The sequence below is a fragment of the Phodopus roborovskii genome, unplaced genomic scaffold (genome assembly GCF_943737965.1).
Source record: "Phodopus roborovskii unplaced genomic scaffold, PHOROB, whole genome shotgun sequence".
Lineage (NCBI taxonomy): Eukaryota > Metazoa > Chordata > Mammalia > Rodentia > Cricetidae > Phodopus > Phodopus roborovskii.
In genome coordinates, this window is record NW_026126461.1 from 2,072,608 (window position 1) to 2,088,109 (window position 15,502).

General features: G+C 50.5%; 1 protein-coding gene across 1 annotated transcript in view; it reads left to right on the plus strand.

The window, feature by feature from the left end:
* Window positions 1-15,502, plus strand: part of Mroh2a (maestro heat like repeat family member 2A) — a 35,729-nt gene that overhangs the window by 11,342 nt on the left and 8,885 nt on the right. Inside the window, exons 15-31 of the mRNA XM_051190752.1 lie at window positions 489-636; window positions 1,612-1,652; window positions 2,063-2,204; window positions 2,459-2,511; window positions 2,945-3,052; window positions 4,094-4,213; window positions 4,396-4,518; window positions 5,769-5,921; window positions 6,882-7,004; window positions 7,917-7,996; window positions 9,273-9,381; window positions 9,935-10,030; window positions 10,742-10,846; window positions 11,800-11,923; window positions 12,326-12,444; window positions 13,435-13,587; window positions 14,249-14,403. Coding sequence (XP_051046709.1) covers window positions 489-636; window positions 1,612-1,652; window positions 2,063-2,204; window positions 2,459-2,511; window positions 2,945-3,052; window positions 4,094-4,213; window positions 4,396-4,518; window positions 5,769-5,921; window positions 6,882-7,004; window positions 7,917-7,996; window positions 9,273-9,381; window positions 9,935-10,030; window positions 10,742-10,846; window positions 11,800-11,923; window positions 12,326-12,444; window positions 13,435-13,587; window positions 14,249-14,403 — 1,952 coding nt within the window. The remainder of the gene's footprint in view (window positions 1-488; window positions 637-1,611; window positions 1,653-2,062; window positions 2,205-2,458; window positions 2,512-2,944; window positions 3,053-4,093; window positions 4,214-4,395; window positions 4,519-5,768; window positions 5,922-6,881; window positions 7,005-7,916; window positions 7,997-9,272; window positions 9,382-9,934; window positions 10,031-10,741; window positions 10,847-11,799; window positions 11,924-12,325; window positions 12,445-13,434; window positions 13,588-14,248; window positions 14,404-15,502) is intronic.

Sequence of the window (15,502 nt, forward strand, 5' to 3'; positions counted from 1 at the left end):
CTCTGCTCTTTAGGCCTTTGGACTGCCCGCGTTCAAGGGCAATCTTCTTTATGAACTGTGGACTTTTATCACAGCTTTGTGACTCCTGCACAGTTATGTTGGACTAGTATTTGGCTTATTAAGTGGCTACACTTGCCAAGCTAAGTTGACAAGACTGAGTATCACAACTGGCAAGCACCACTGGATTACCTGAACTAGTTAGCAGCTCAGAGGCTCTGGGACCTAGAGGAAGGCCCTGGATATAGAGTGAATATGATGCCTCCAGGGCTGGATGGAGGCCATCTGGATGCCTCTAAAAAAGTTCAGGGTGGGCAGGAAAGTCAGTTGAGGGCCGAGCCTGTGAGTATTTTAGATAGATTACAGATAAGGTCCATGCCTACCACAGCTACCACAGGGAGGGTTTAACCTGGGTGGAGCCTGGCTAATACTGGGGAGTCATAGGATACCTAGATATACCTAATCCTGTCACCCCCCCATCCCTGCCCCAGGAGTTCTGGGTGAGACTCCTGTGCTACATCATGGAGACTGACTACACAGAGGCGTTGACCCCCATCTGTATCAGTCTGACAAACCTGGCAGAGAACCAGATTCATGGCAAAGACACAGAGGCTGGAATGGCCGGAAAGAGCAAGCATGGTGGGTGGCACCCCTGGGTCAACTAATAGGGATGGGCAGGTGGACTGGCTCCCTGTGACCCTTCTCACAGCATCTTTACCAACCGAATTGCCCCTTCTCCGGGAAATGTCTAGAGTCCTCCCTGCCATGTCTGGAGAGGGGGTTAAAACCCTGCAGACTCCCTCCTCGTAGCTCATTAATCATATCATCATCTCCCCAGCTCTCATCCTGGGCCAGGGGCAAGGAGGGAGCTCCTGAACCTAGCCTGTGGCCTTTATGAGTCTTTGCCCTAACCAACTTCTCTTAGTCACCCAGAGAAACTAAAGCATCCCAATCAATTCTTCTGTCAACTGACCCTGCCGCGGTCCACTTGGAGCAGGCACTGTCAACATAAGCTCTCACGTGACCATGCCCATCTACATGATGTCACTGCTCTCCTCCTTCCCCACTGCTTTTGGTCCCAAAGGGGCTGCTGTCTGACTTCAAGCCGAGAAGCCTAAGAGACCCATGTCACTGTGACCTTTCAACCAACCATGACTCTCCTGCAACAGCCCAGCCCTTGTCCTTCCCTTTTCCTCCAATCTGAGTTCTTGTTGCTTTGCTTTTCAGGGCTCAACTGATTCCCAAAGCTTATAGACTGGACAGGAGGGAGTCAGGGTGGGGAGTCAAGTTACTGCTAGCCAGGGAGAGGCCAGGGTGTACAGTAGGAGGCATGACATTGCCCTGGCAAGTCCACTCAAAAATAAACATTCACAACCTGAAAAAGACATCATCTAGACCGGGCCTATGGGCCAAAATTTCCCTCCTTTCTGGAAGAAGCCAATGATATTCTTCATAAGAAAATCCCTGGGCAGACCCAGTCTTCACCTTGGGTGAGGGTAATATTAATAGTTCTGGGAAGTCACCTTCAGAGGTGTCTCCCTTGGGGGATATGAGACACATCTTGACATGGGTCAGGCATCACATCCTCATCTGAGGTTCCTCTTGCTTTCCCAGTGGACCTGCCCGCACCCCAGAAGCTTCTGGCCCGTCTCCTGGTGAGTGGCTGACATGCTGGCCTGACACATCCATGCACAATGACACTTCCTTCTTGAGCTCATTCTCAGTGCTCCAGAGGGAGGAGGGAGCAAGGATGCAGTGTCCCAAGGTCTGTGCTGTCCTTGAGAGGATACACAAGGGACAGTGTGCTCAGGTGTCTGGGGACACCTACACCAAGAATACCACCCACAGCCTGTCTGCCCCAGGTAGACTCAGTCCTGTGGACACTAATCAATACTCCACTGAGTCTCAGGGTCAGGGAGGAACCCAGGTCTGGTCTCTCATCCCCTTCCTTCCCACAATGCCCTCTACCCTGCTCAGTTTCCTCTTTACAAGGAAGACAGTGAATGCCAAGATAGGGAATAGATGCCTGACCCCTGTTCCTCTGACTTATTGTGGGGCCCTCCAGGTGCTGATGTCATCACCCTACAAAGGAGAAGGTCGTGGAATTGCCATGCTCAACCTCCTGAGGACCCTGAGCCAGAGCATCGCCCCCTCCATGGCTGACATGTGGGAGCAGGAGATCCCACTGCTGGTCCAGTACCTGGAAGGTGAGGTGCCCACTCTGTGCAAGCTAGGACACCCACTAGTCATGTTGCCTGAATAACAGGAACCCAGGGTCTAGTGGACCTGAACAAACCTCCTTTGGTCTTAAGAACTGGATGCCTGTCTTGGGTAGGTGGGAAGGGAAATACTGAATGTGATGAACTCATTCATGGAGGCCTCAGATCCGGGGGGCCAGGAGGCTTACCCAGGGGGAGCAGAAGAAACGGGCAGCTGTGAGACCATGCATACTCTCCCACAGAACACACTGAGTTCACCTGGAACCAGAAGGCCTGGGAGGATAAGCTAATTCAGGTAAAGGGGTAGACACCAGAGTAGGGGAAAGAGAAGGAACTCTCGGGAGGTTGATGCCATTGACATGCGGACAAGTCTAGGGCTGTATAATGAACACGCTTCTCCCTGTCTGAGCAGGCTTAGCAAGATGGCGCCTATGTCTGTGTGTGTGATGAAGGGAGAACTTAGCGAGCCTGGAAAAGCAGCAGGGACAACCTGCTTTTCCAGGGGAACCCTGACCCTCCCAATGACCTCTAAAGCCCACAGCCATGCCCAAGACACACAGAATGTTAGTGCTGGGTTGGAGCCCCGTTGACCGAATGTTTCAGAGATTTACAGAGAGTGTCCCAGAAAGAACAAGGCCTTATTCAGGGTCACATAACATTCCCAGAACTCAGCTGAGAGCAAGGTTGGGGTCCCTTGCCTCTGCCCACCAAAGACTTGTACTTGCCAGTTTCTGAGAAACTCCCTCAAGAAGACCCGTGGCACCAGCTGGAGCCTGCGCCTCAGCAAAGAGCTGAACAATCAGATCGAGACCTTCGACAGCCCCTCTTTGGAAAAGGTTTGTCCTCACAGGGACCTCGTAGTTCAGGCAGGGAGGGGCCCCCTGGGAGAGGCTGGTGATGTTTAGATCAGATCAGATGGCCCCATAACTACCAGAAGAATCTAGTCCAGTGATTTTTATTTTTTATTTTTATTTTTTTTAGATTCTTAAAAAAAACAAAACAAAAAAACTCTTTTGTTTGTCTTCAACATTCTGGTCCATGGTCACATGTTTAATTAATTTAATTTTTTTATTTATTTTTGTTAAAATGCTTTTTTCTTGTTCTTTATAAAACTATAGTTGAAAACTATATAAAAAATAATTGAAAGATATCAGAGAGGATCGTGGTAATTAGAAAGCATCCCATGTTCATGGATAGAGTTAAGATGGTGATACCCCTGTAGTGTAGCTCCAGACACATCACCTCCTCCAAGACCCAAAGCTGCCATCCCCTCATACTGACGTATCAAAACAAGGATGTCCACCTCTTGCTGGTGTTATCTTATGTCAGGAAGTAACCGGATCTGTGGGTGGGAACATATTTGATTGAACGGGTATGGGAAAGGAGTTGGCCTCCACTATTAAAATGCATAATATGCCTGTCTTTACACACTATTTTAAAGGATGTAGAAAATGCATATAAATATCTGTTTAAAAAATAGCAGGATTATATGTTAGAAATATAGCGGGAGGCAGGGCCTTGGATGATCCCATGCTGGGCAAGGGACAAATGGCGGGTGAGAGACAGATCTACAGACAGAACTTTTGTGGGATGTTTATTGGGGGAAGGAAAGGGAATATGGGAAGGGAAGAGAGAAAGAGAGAGGGAGGGAAAGGCAGAGAGGGAGGGAGGCAGAGAGGGCTGCCTCCTCCGAGAAATAGCAGAGAGAGGAAGTGGGCGGGGCTTGCCACGCACAGGTGTCAGGTTCCCAAGGGGTGGAGTTGGGGTTCCCTGGATTATTTACCACTACGTATCAAACATCAAGTGTTCCCCAGTAGTACCTGCTGGAGTCTGGGAGTAGAAAGGCCTGAGGTCTTTCCTCCCTCCCACCTCTTTAGGGCTTTCTGTACAGGGCCTTGGGCTTCACCTTAGGCATGGGCCTGGAGGCTGACAGGGTGGAGGTGCTGTTGCTGGAGCTGCTGTACAAGACAGATTACAGCAATGACTTTGACCGGGAGGTGAGGATACCCTCGGCCCCTTTATCTACAGTCTTCTATGATGTGGGAGGCATTTGAGTTTATGCACTTGCATGTGTGTACATATGTATGTCTGTGTGTATATGTGTGTATATGTATGTGTGTACACCACACCACACACCTGTATGTGCCCCCTGCCCTCACCCTGGCTGGCTTCCCTGCAGGGTGTCATCCTGTGCTTTGGCCTGTGTGCCCGGGGCCAGGTAAAGACAGTGCTGAATGTGCTTCACGACTTTGAGGAGAGGATCCAGGAGTCAGAGCAGTCTTGGCAGATTGGTGCCTGGAGGGTAAGGCTCCTTCCTCACTGTAGGGCTGGGTCTCAGGCCTTGAAGGCAGTGCTCCCTGGAAGGAAACAAAGAGCTTGTGGGGAATATCTGGAGTAGGCTGCTTGAGTCATTCACGGCTGGGGCCACACCTGTGGGAGTTGGAGCACCAGTGATGGTCACACAGCTCCCCAAGACATCTGCAGAGCATCCCCAATGGTCAGTTCTGGTGTGAGGTCTAACTTGTTGCTTGACTAGCAGCCCTTTTGCTCAAGGTAGCCAAAGAAACAAGGTTGAGCCCAACACTACCGGCTAGGGAGTTAAATTGCTAATCCCCGGTCATCTCTTCTTTATAATATGATGAACAACAGAAGGGACACTTACAAGGATTTAATGGACCCATCTTTTGTCACAATGGCAATTTTAACTGTTCTTAATAGTGTTTATCTAATACTTAGCCAGCCCCCTAGCGTGAAACGGCACCTGCTGAGCTGTCTAAGCTTGGCAGGTACAGCTAGTCTCTGCTTATGGGATGTCCATACCAGCCTCCTCTCACAGCTAATGGGTGATCCTGGCATGTGTCACAGGACTGAAACTTCCCAGGGTGGCAGATACTGGTCGGTCTGGTTCAGTCCTTCTTGCCCAATGTCTGATATGTAGTTTGTGTCCAATAAAACCGCTGATGTACAAGTGTTTGAGGAAATGAATGAGTGCTTTAGCAGCCAAAGAACAGTCCGTTGACGCCCGTATACTGACTGAACAGCTTCTTCAATCAGAGACTGTCCCCCACACAGCCAGTGCAGTGCCTGCTCCCTCCTGGTGGCCAGTTGAGCACTCCCTGCTCCCTGGTGGTCTTTCTATTTTTATTTTTCCCCATTTTCCACACACACATATCACACATGTGTGTGATATGTATATGTACATTTTTGCATATGTAGAGGCATATGTGTATGTGGGGTATATATGCAGGTATGCAAGTGTACCCATGCATGTGGAGGCCTCATCTCGATCCTCATTCACTCTTCTGCTTGTTCACTGCAACAGGATCTCTCAGTCAAACCCAGAGCTTTCTGATATGGCTAACCTTACCAGCCAGTTTGCTCTGGGGATCCTGTTCTGAGGCTAGAATTAAATTGAGCTGTCACACCCACCCAGCATTTACGTGTGCGTTATGGGAATCTAAACCCCAGTCCTCACTCTTGTGTGGCAATGACAAGCATTTTAGCCATGGAGCCGTCTCCCTAGTCCCCGCACCCATCTTCTCTCTTGTGCAGAAGGACCACCCCTGGAAGCGAGAGACTGTGAAGAGTGCCCTTATGGTGATGTACAGCTGTGTGTCCTCTTACTGCCACCCCCAAATGCTCCTCACCCATGTGGACAACCCCATCACTGCTAAGATCATCCACCACTACTCCAGCAGCTGCCAGGTAGCCTACATATGGTCCTGGGCTCTTTCCTAAACTACTGTGGTGGAGAGCCAGCCTGCGTTGTGCATGGGACACTACACTCAGGAGATATCTGGGGGTCCTATTTGATCACCCTCTAGGGAATGCATTGCTCGCACTTGAGCTTTGGGGTCGCAGCTGGGACAAGAGAGCAGTCCTCCCCCTGAGTGCTGCATGTGACTGTGGATCCCCAGAAGTACACAGTGAATCCCACTTCTTCCCATTCCCTCTTACTCTCTCACCCTCACCTCTGACCTACTCATTTTTATGTAGGAGAAAAGTGGGCTATCTTCAAAAAGACACAAAAGTATGGAGCATTTTCCTGGGATGGCAATGTAAATGAAAGTAGAGGAATGTATTTTCCAAAGTTGTGGTAAAATACATATATAGTGGGAGGTGGGGAGATGACTCAGTCACTGAAAGTGCCTGCTGCACCAGCATGAGGGGCTGAGTTCGGGTCCTCAGCACCCATGAAGAAGCCAGTCGCGGCAGCAAAGGTCTGTACTCTTAGTGCTGAGGGCGTGGAGATAGGAGGAGCCATCCAGTATGGCCAAATTGTAAGCTTCAGGCTTAATCAGAGACCCTGTCTCAAAAAAAGAAAACAGAGTGACTGAGGAAGACACTCAACATTGACCTTCGGCTTACACACACACACACACACACACACACACACACACACACACACACACACACGTGCCGTGTCTGCACGTGCACACAAACATGAACCATGAGAAGATACACAGAACATAAAAATGACCACTGTGGCCATTTTCAATACCCAGTGCACTGTGGTTGAAGAACAGGCAGATGAAGGGGCTGTCACTCAGAGCATCCCTGGTGTGGAGCGTCTTCAGAGAAGGGGAAGGAGAGAGGGGCATGGCTCAGAGCTCCTGTGAGTCCTTTGCAAACAGGTTCTCCCTCACATTCTTCCTCTGGACATAGGACATCAGCCTCAAAATGGCCTTCATGAAGAGTGTTGTGCAGGTCACCAACGCCATCAAAAGCATCAAGGACCTGGAGGACTTCCAGTTTACCCACAAGTCAGCTCTTACTAGCCTCATTGTTGTGAGTGGGGCAGGGATCCCCAGTGGGACAGAGCTCCCCAGTCTTGGGTAGCCTGGGATCTAGCTCTCTGATTGTGCCCTGGTCAAGGCTCCTTGGGGATGTCTGTAAGATATCTCTGGGGGCTGTAAGGCCTTCCTGCCCAACCCTTGATTTGTACTGTTGGGCTATAGGTTCTGAGAACACTTTGGTATATCATAGAGGGTTTCACAGTCACAAAATAATATGAAAACTAGGGCAGGAACTTCATTAGACTTGTGCTCAAGGGTGCCAGAGGCCCAGTCAGGACAGTTGGTGAGAGCTACAGCCTCAGAGCTTTTCCACAGGAAGAGATTTCACAGACACAGGCCATTTAGAGCCAGAATTTAGAGTATCATTTGCATAGAACTTCGGTGAAGTTTAGAAAGGATCAACAATCTACAGGATGATGGAACCCATGCATCAGACAACCCCTGGTCCCCAAACATCCCCACTCTCTCAAAGCTGACAAAAGATGGGGTCTTGGAAGACCACCTATACTGCCCCAGAAGCAGTCCTTGGGGAAAGTAAGATGCAGGGAGGAGGGAAATGGGTGTTCATTGGCTCCCCAATATTTCACAAAAACATGTAAAAAAAAAAAAAAAAAGCATCAAGTCTGATATAGGACAAGGGAACTTGGGCTTGGCAAAGTGCATTTTTTGTGGCTAAGGACAGACGTTGGTGGCCCTGGGGGTGGGAAGCCTAGGCCCACTGTGTGTCCTCCTCCCTCCCCTGTGCTTTGTTGCCAAATGAGCCTTGAAGAATGAGGGCGTTTTTTCTAGAGCTCTTTAGAAATGTCCAGGCCCTCTTTATTCTGTCACCAGACTGTGTCACTGCCCTTCGTGCCTTTACTCAGCTTCCAGGTGACTAACAGTTCACCCTTTTTGTGCCTGACAGGCCATCATCAAAGCAGAATCACCTGACAACTTGGCTTCTCCAGTGAGGTCAATGGCCATGGATGCTCTCGCGCAACTGAGGTGAGCTCCAGCCGGGCATGCCAGAGCGCCTACTGCCTCCCCATGATAGGACAAGGTCTGTGGCTGCCCCTCAGTGATCCTTCAAGCCTTCTATCTCCTCTCTCCACCTCGGTGGGTGGCCGTGGTGTTGGGCAGTAACTCCCTGAGACAGTGGTCTAGCTCAGAATATAGGGTCCATCCCTCTTCAGACTCCTCAGGGGTTTTTCAAGTTGGGTGCTTTCTTCTGTGATAAGGAGGTGACTGGCAGGTTTGTGGGCTGTTCTTAGCAGAGCTAAGAGGGCAGATTTTGAAGATGTTCTGTTCCCCTCGGGGTGGGGGTGGGGTCACCATTGTGATACTGTAGGCAAGGCCTGGAGAGACTTGGGAAAAAAGACAAATGCATACAGACAGAACTATGGGTTCAAGAGTTGGTAGAAGAATGTGCTTGTTTGTAGGTGAGCAACCACCCTCTTTAATTCTAAAGAAGGGTCTGCCATGAAAATGGAATTTAGCTTCTGCACAATTGGCACTGTCAAAAAGGCTGGTGCACGCTGCCACTGACCTTTGACTTGAGGTTATGCAGAACGACTAGGTTTGTGTGGGACTTTGCCCCCCACAGAGTGAGTGGCAGGAGGAGTTTCTCAAGACAGGAATTCTCAGCCTGGAGGCACAATGGAAGCCCCCTAGGGACTGATACACTGATCTTGCCCCAGCCTAAGGTGTAAGGAGCCCTAGAGCCTGAACGTGGTCCTTGGGAGGCCTTAAAAAGATGTGCAGGTGATTTCAATGAGCCGCCAGGATTGTGAACTGGAATTTGTGCCAGGGTTGGAGAATGAGGCAGCAAAGTGCTGGCTACTACCCTGGAGGGTTTACTCAGGCCGGAATCCTACGGTCTTTGATTCAGTAGGTTCTCTCCAAGTGGAGTCCTAGAGTTTACACTGATGATCAACTCCAAGCTTTTGCTGCTGCTCCAGTCATGATACGGAAAACCCCAGGCTGGCAGGGCTGATGAGGTGGTTGTGATCTGGGAGGAAGGTGGTTCCCAGGCTCAAAGTAGGCAACAGGAAGTGAAAGAGTGAGGCTTGCGCCCTCAAATCCTGCTTCCATCACAGACACAGTACTGAATGCTGTGGTCAGGCAGAATAGGGTTCCTAGTCAGGGAAGCATGCCTGAGCCCCGAGCCAAGGTGCTAGGTCCTTCACTCAGTCTGTGACATGCCTCCCTTGCCCAGTGGGAAGTGGATAGAGTGGACTTAGCTCCTAGTGACCACACCTGCTGCTGACACTTCTTCCCTTAGCACACTGAAGCCTTTCTACTCCTCAGAGGAAAGCATGGAGCTGATGGATATCAGCATACACACTGTTATTTCTCTCCAACCCCCAGGAGAAGACAATGAATCTGTTAAGGTAGGTTCCTCAGCAATGCCTCCTCGTTTTCTGGGTCAGAACCTGGAAGTTTACACTAACCTAGGCAGGCTCCACTTTCCCAAACCACTTACAACACAGCAATTTGGAGCAGCTCCCTTAGTAAGTATGAACTAATGCTAGCTGCTGTAACAGGGAAGCCCTGAAACCTCAGTGGTTTAAGTAGATTCAAGTTTATTTCTCATCTATGTTGATCCCACCCAGTGGTCAGTGCAGTGTTATGCATGAAGATGCTTCCTGTAGTTGCCAGGGACCCAGTCTGATAAAGGCCTCAGTATCTTCAGCAAATGATTTCTAAGGTCTCTGGATTTGACGGATAAGAATATGTTCAGAAGATTCATGTAGCATTTTCCCTCCTCCCACAAGTAACAATGCATTCCTATAGTCCCACTTCGATGCATCTCATCTCCTAATCCAGGCACAGAGACACCTGCAGAGTACTAATAAGTGGCTATATACGCCTTTCATGACTGAACAATGCTCTCTCTCTCTCTCTCTCTCTCTCTCTCTCTCTCTCTCTCTCTCTCTCTCTCAGACCCTGTATGCAAATGCTCTGAATTCCCTGAAGCAGCTGATGGAAGGCCTCTTGCAGAGGCACCTGGACCCCAAGGGGCTACAGGAGACTGTGCATGTGAGTTACCTGGCAGAGGGGCACAGAGCCAGAGCTGGCCACCACCCTTCCTGGAGAGTGACCTAAGGGCCAGGCTGTGGGGAATGGCTTGTGGTTTCAGAACTTTTAATCTATGGCTATCTGCTTTGGGCTTGTGGCAAGACAGGCCATCACGACAGAAGGGCAAGGTAGAAGTCTGTCCACCTCATGGCTGAAAAGTGACAGGAAGGGAGGTCAGGATCCCAACATGCCCTGCAAAGTCACTTTCCTTCACTAAGCCCCGTTTCCTAAAGATGCCACCACCTCCCAGCAGTACCACGGGCTGGCGGCCAGGCTTTCAACACATAGCCTTGTGTGTGTGTGGGGGGGGTTTCATATATAAACCATAACAGCAATCTTCACTGCACTGAAAAACAAACAAACCAACAAAAACCACAACAAATCTTTGACATTAGAATGTCCCTGTCAGCAACACCTGAGTCAGGGTACCAACCTGTTTGGAGCCAGGCCAAGCACAACTTTCAAGTACTCACAATCTTGTGAGGATTCTGGAGGCTTCCCACTCTGCTCACGGCCTCAACTCCCTTCATGGTAAAGTCTGAGAAGAAGGTGTCTAGAACCATGGGAGTCAAATTCTGAGTGGGAGGGGCCATGAGATGAAAGCTGTTCAGGGTGGGGCTGCCTGGCCCCAGGATGTTAACACCGCTTTTGTGTTCTGGGATCTATACACAGCTCCTGGAGAAGTGGATCTTGTCTGAGAAAGAGTGGGAACGGGAGAAAGCCATGTCCCTCCATCTCCATCTCATGCAGATCTACGTTCAAAGCATCGGTGTCTGTGTAAGTCCTGGCACCTCTATCCCACTGCCTGCCACTCTTTGGTGCATCTGCAGAAAAGTTCCCCATTATGCTCAGAGGCGGGAACACATCTCAGATCAAGCTCTGGCCCAGGAATCCCTTGGGAAGAGGCCTGAGCTTTGGGGTGGGTGAGTACGGAGAGGGTGGGATCATAGCGTGGCATGAATCCAGGTTTTGTGGTACCCGAGGCTCAAGCAATTTTGTATATAACTCTGAATACCATGCAGGAAAGATAACATCTACATAGGATGATAAAATGAATCACTACAGTCTTAAATCAAGCTGTACAGATATCACCAGCCCCGGAAGTCTAAAACAAGATGGTATTTTATTGACTAATGGGCCCACACACATGAGGTCTCTCTTCTACCCATGTTGGCTCTGAGCTCTGGCTGTCTTATTCTTAGAGATGGCTGTGGACAGGATAGTAGTGTGCCAAGGATAGAGGTCTTAGGATGAATGGCCTCAGGCCTTGGGGTGGTGTGTGGTAAGCCACAGAAACACCTAAATAGAGGCGGGAAGGGAGGCTTGTCCAAATAAAAAGAGCCTAGAACCATGTTACAGGATGTTCAGTGTTGTGGTACACACACTACCATCAAGATGTGATAACATTCTCTGACAGGGAACACGAGGGACTGTTGAAGCCCCAGCCCAGGTCACTTGCTTAGTGAATGGGTTTCCTATTGGAACCTGTAGTTGAGCTGTAGGAGTGTGGCAGGCAGTCCAGAGTAGTGCAGACCGGAGCTGACTGGGGGTGAGGCCCGAGCTAGGATTTCTCAGATATTAGTTGCTTGACCCGAGGAGACGTGAACACGGGTGGGAGCACACAGTGACCAGGGCTCACACACTCTAGTTGCCCTGTGTGCTGTTCCTGGGTGGCCCTGGCTGTGTATTTGAGTGTGGAACTCTGAGCCCTGATGTCTCTTTTCTCTCAGATCCCCCTGAAGCTGGGGCAGTTTGGCATACTGGTTGGACTCATCGCTCCATGCACCTGTGATGCTCATAGAAGAACCCGCTTGGCCTCAATTAATGTCCTGTCCAGCCTGCTAGATCTTCACGGTAGGGAGGAGACAAGACGTGAGGGATGCAGCGTGGGGAAGGCCAGACTTGGGGTATCGGTGCTGGCCCTCCCACAGAAAGAAGTACAGCAGGCAAGAAGATAGGCACACAGTCAACGTGACAGAGGGGAGTGAGCTCACCAAGAGGTCATAGAAACTTCTAGAAGAGGCTCAGGGGGTGGGGTTGAGTCACTGAGGGCACGGTGTTGGACAGATGCCAAGGGAACAGCAGAGCTGGCTAGAACGCAGCTGGAGGGACAGCGGGCACATGAGCTGTGTGTGGAAGCCCATGGTGTAGAAGGAACAGTGAATGGGCGCTAGAAGGGAAGGGGTATGCAGATGCTGCAGGGCAGCTCCGGCTACCCACCCTCCCGCTGACCACGCCCGACTATATTCCCAACAGTGAGCCAGACTTGCTCCTTATGGGGAGCTTCCAAGGAGCAGGAACTGGAGAGATGTAAGGAGGACCTCCAGGACACAGACATGGACAAGATTTTCAGTGCTTCCTCCAGAATCGCCAAGGTGACCCTGGGCTGTGCCCCGGTGTCTCACTCCCATCTGCTGGCTGTATAGCCAATATTGTCACCCTGGGGGTCAATTCTCAGCAGCCTTTTGTGTACTCGATATACGTGTATTGAGATGGCTTGTACTGCCTGGGACATTAAGGGCCGATATCTGACATTCCCTAGTTGATCCCTCCAAGTCACTAGTGAGTATGGAGAGGGCTGTGGGAAAGGTCCAGATAGACCCTGCACACTGACAGTCTTAGTCACTGTTTTATTGCTGTGAAGAGATGCCATTACTAAGGCAACCCTTCTAAAAGAAGACATTTAATTGGGAACTTGCTCACAGTTCCAAAGACTTAGTTCGTCATCATCATGGTGGGGAGCATGGTGGCAGGGAGCATGGTGGCAGGCAGGTGTGATGTTGGAGAAGTAGCTGAGAGCTAAATCCTGATCCAAAGAAGAAAAGGAGACCAAACCTGGCATAGGCTTTTGAAACCTCAAAGCCCACCCCCGAATGACAGGCTTCCTTCAACAAGGCTACACCTCCTAATCCATCTAATCCCATTAAAGAGTTACTCTCTGGTGACTAAGAATTCAAAAATATGAACCTATGGGGCCATTCTCATTCAAACCACCACGCTGGCATTAGTTTCTGAGCTACCAGTGGCACACTGATGGGTAGAAGTGCTCATAACCATGAGAGCAGGTGGTGAGCATCAAAGGTATGGGACTTAAAGTCATTTCTGCCTAAGGGGCAGGGACAGTCTCCCCGGTACCAATGGGAGTTTGTATAGCAGCAGGATGAGGCCAGAGAGTGTCTGCAAGACTGTGCTGTGAAGATGGGAACGTCCTGTTTGAGATACAGGCAGAGTGAGAAGCAATGATGAGGTGTGGGAGGGGCTGGGTGCACTCTGGAAGCCTTGAAAGACTGCCTATAGCTGGGTCGGTTAGCCTTTTGGGATAGGGGAGTGGAGGGAGACAGGATTCTGTCTTGCTCTGGTCCTAGGTGGTCTGCCCGGAGTTTAACTGCGATGAAGTTGTCTCTCTCATCCAGAAGCTCTGTGAGAACATTGGGGCCATGGACCTGCAGCATGACAGGGCTGCTGTCACCTGGATAGGCATCTTCCTCCAGATGCGGGTCAAAGAGCTGGAGGACAAGGTAGCCAAGCCCAGCAGGCCCCTGGGATTGCTGCTGGGACTGCCCAGTGTATGTAAGCATGCGCTGTGGAAGTGTGACTGCTTCCACCCAAACTGGGGGTGCTAAAGCGGATAAAATCGAGTTCTAGAATGAGAAAGTTGTTGAATCGTTACTGGTCAGTGGGTAGATGATGGACCACAGGTGCCAGACTCCCTTCAGTGGCTGAAGAGGCAATAAAACTGTAGGAGGAAGAGACTCAGGGCTGCCAGAGAAGACTTTGGGGGTTTAACTCAAACCATGCTCCCTGAAAGAGGGGTGTCCTATAGAGACCCTGAACTAGTTTCATTTCTGTTGCTGAGATGAAACACACTGACCAAGCACAACTTAGGAAAGACGTGGATTGAACTGGTGTACAGTTCCAGGTTACAGCACATCACTGAGGGGCATTCAGAGAACTAGTGACATTCTATCCTCAGTTAAGAGCAGAAAGCAACACATACATCCTTGCATGCTTTCTTCCTGCTTCCTTCACTCTTACATAGTTCAGGGCAAAGCCTAGGAAAGCCACTGCCTATGGTGGGCTGGCTCTTCACACCTCAAATGAACAATTACAACAACCCCCTCACAGACCTGCCCACCAAACACTGCCCCCTCTCCCAGAAGATGTCTGTCCCCTCCTCAGGTGGCTGAGATACTGGGTGCCATCCTGGTCCACCTTCCAGTGGTGGACCACCCAGAGGTGAGGCGGCACCTCATTGAAGGCATCCTCCTGCTGGCGCACTACCACCAGGAGACCGTCCTCACGTCGCTCTTGAGGCAGCCATTGCCCATGGAGAGGTGAGTGTTGTGGGAGGTGGACATGGCTGGGAAGCCTAAGTCCTGGGCAGCGCCTTGCACCTGAGGCCAGGCAAGGCCTTGCGCCTGTGTCTCATGTGGGAAGCACCCGCCTCTGCCGAGCCACTGACCCAGACCCCAGACTTATGAGGCTGAACTTGAATCTCTGTCTCAGCTCCTCTCATGTCCTGGTTGTCCCTCGTAGGACAACATCCAAAGAACCCAGGGCATACTCTCATGACAGCCCTTCCCTCTGGGGAGCAGAGGCATGGGCAAGAAGGGCATGGCTCCTCGGGTCTGTACCTCTGAGACTCCATGACATTTCAGCCCATCTCTGTGCCTTTCAGAATGTGTCAAAAGAGGACAGGTGACTTCTCTAAGTTTCCAAGGGACAGTAGTCCCCTCTTACTTACCTTTTTAAATCCTGCGTATGTGGGTACATATGTCATGTGTGTGCAGGTACCCACAGAGGCCAGAAGACAATGTCAGATTCCCTGGAGTGACAGGTGACTGTGAGCTGCCTGGTGTGGGTGCTGCGAACTGAACTTAGGTCCTCTGCATTTCCGTACCAACTCTTAAGTGCTCGAGCCATTTCTCCAGTGCCAACTTCACTCTTTCTTACTTTATCTTTACTAATACTGGTGGTTCCAGAGTATAGGCAGGGTCGTGCCAAACACAGGAAGTAAGTAAGAGTGCCAAGATACCAGCATTCACTTGGGTGGAGACCAGAAGGAAGCAGACCAGCCCAGCCAGTGTTGATCAGGGAAACGAGGCCAACTTGAGTAGAGGAAAGAACATTTCCCAATAGGCCTCAGACCCATAGCCAACGGGGCTGATGTGTGTGAAGCCCAGGTGTGTGAAGCCAGGTAGCCCTGGCGTGTGGTGTGTTCTGAGGGAGGCCTACAGTGTATGAAGGGGAGCGCTATTCCTATTTGATGACTTTCTGAAGGTGGCATTTGGAGGACCACAGCTGGGTGGGCAGGGCCACCATACAGTGCACACCTATCAGCTGATATGCAGGCCTTAGTGGCTTTCTTGGTGGCAATGCCACATGCTAGCTGTTACTCCCTCCAAATCTGTCTTGGTCAGCTGTCGCTGCCAA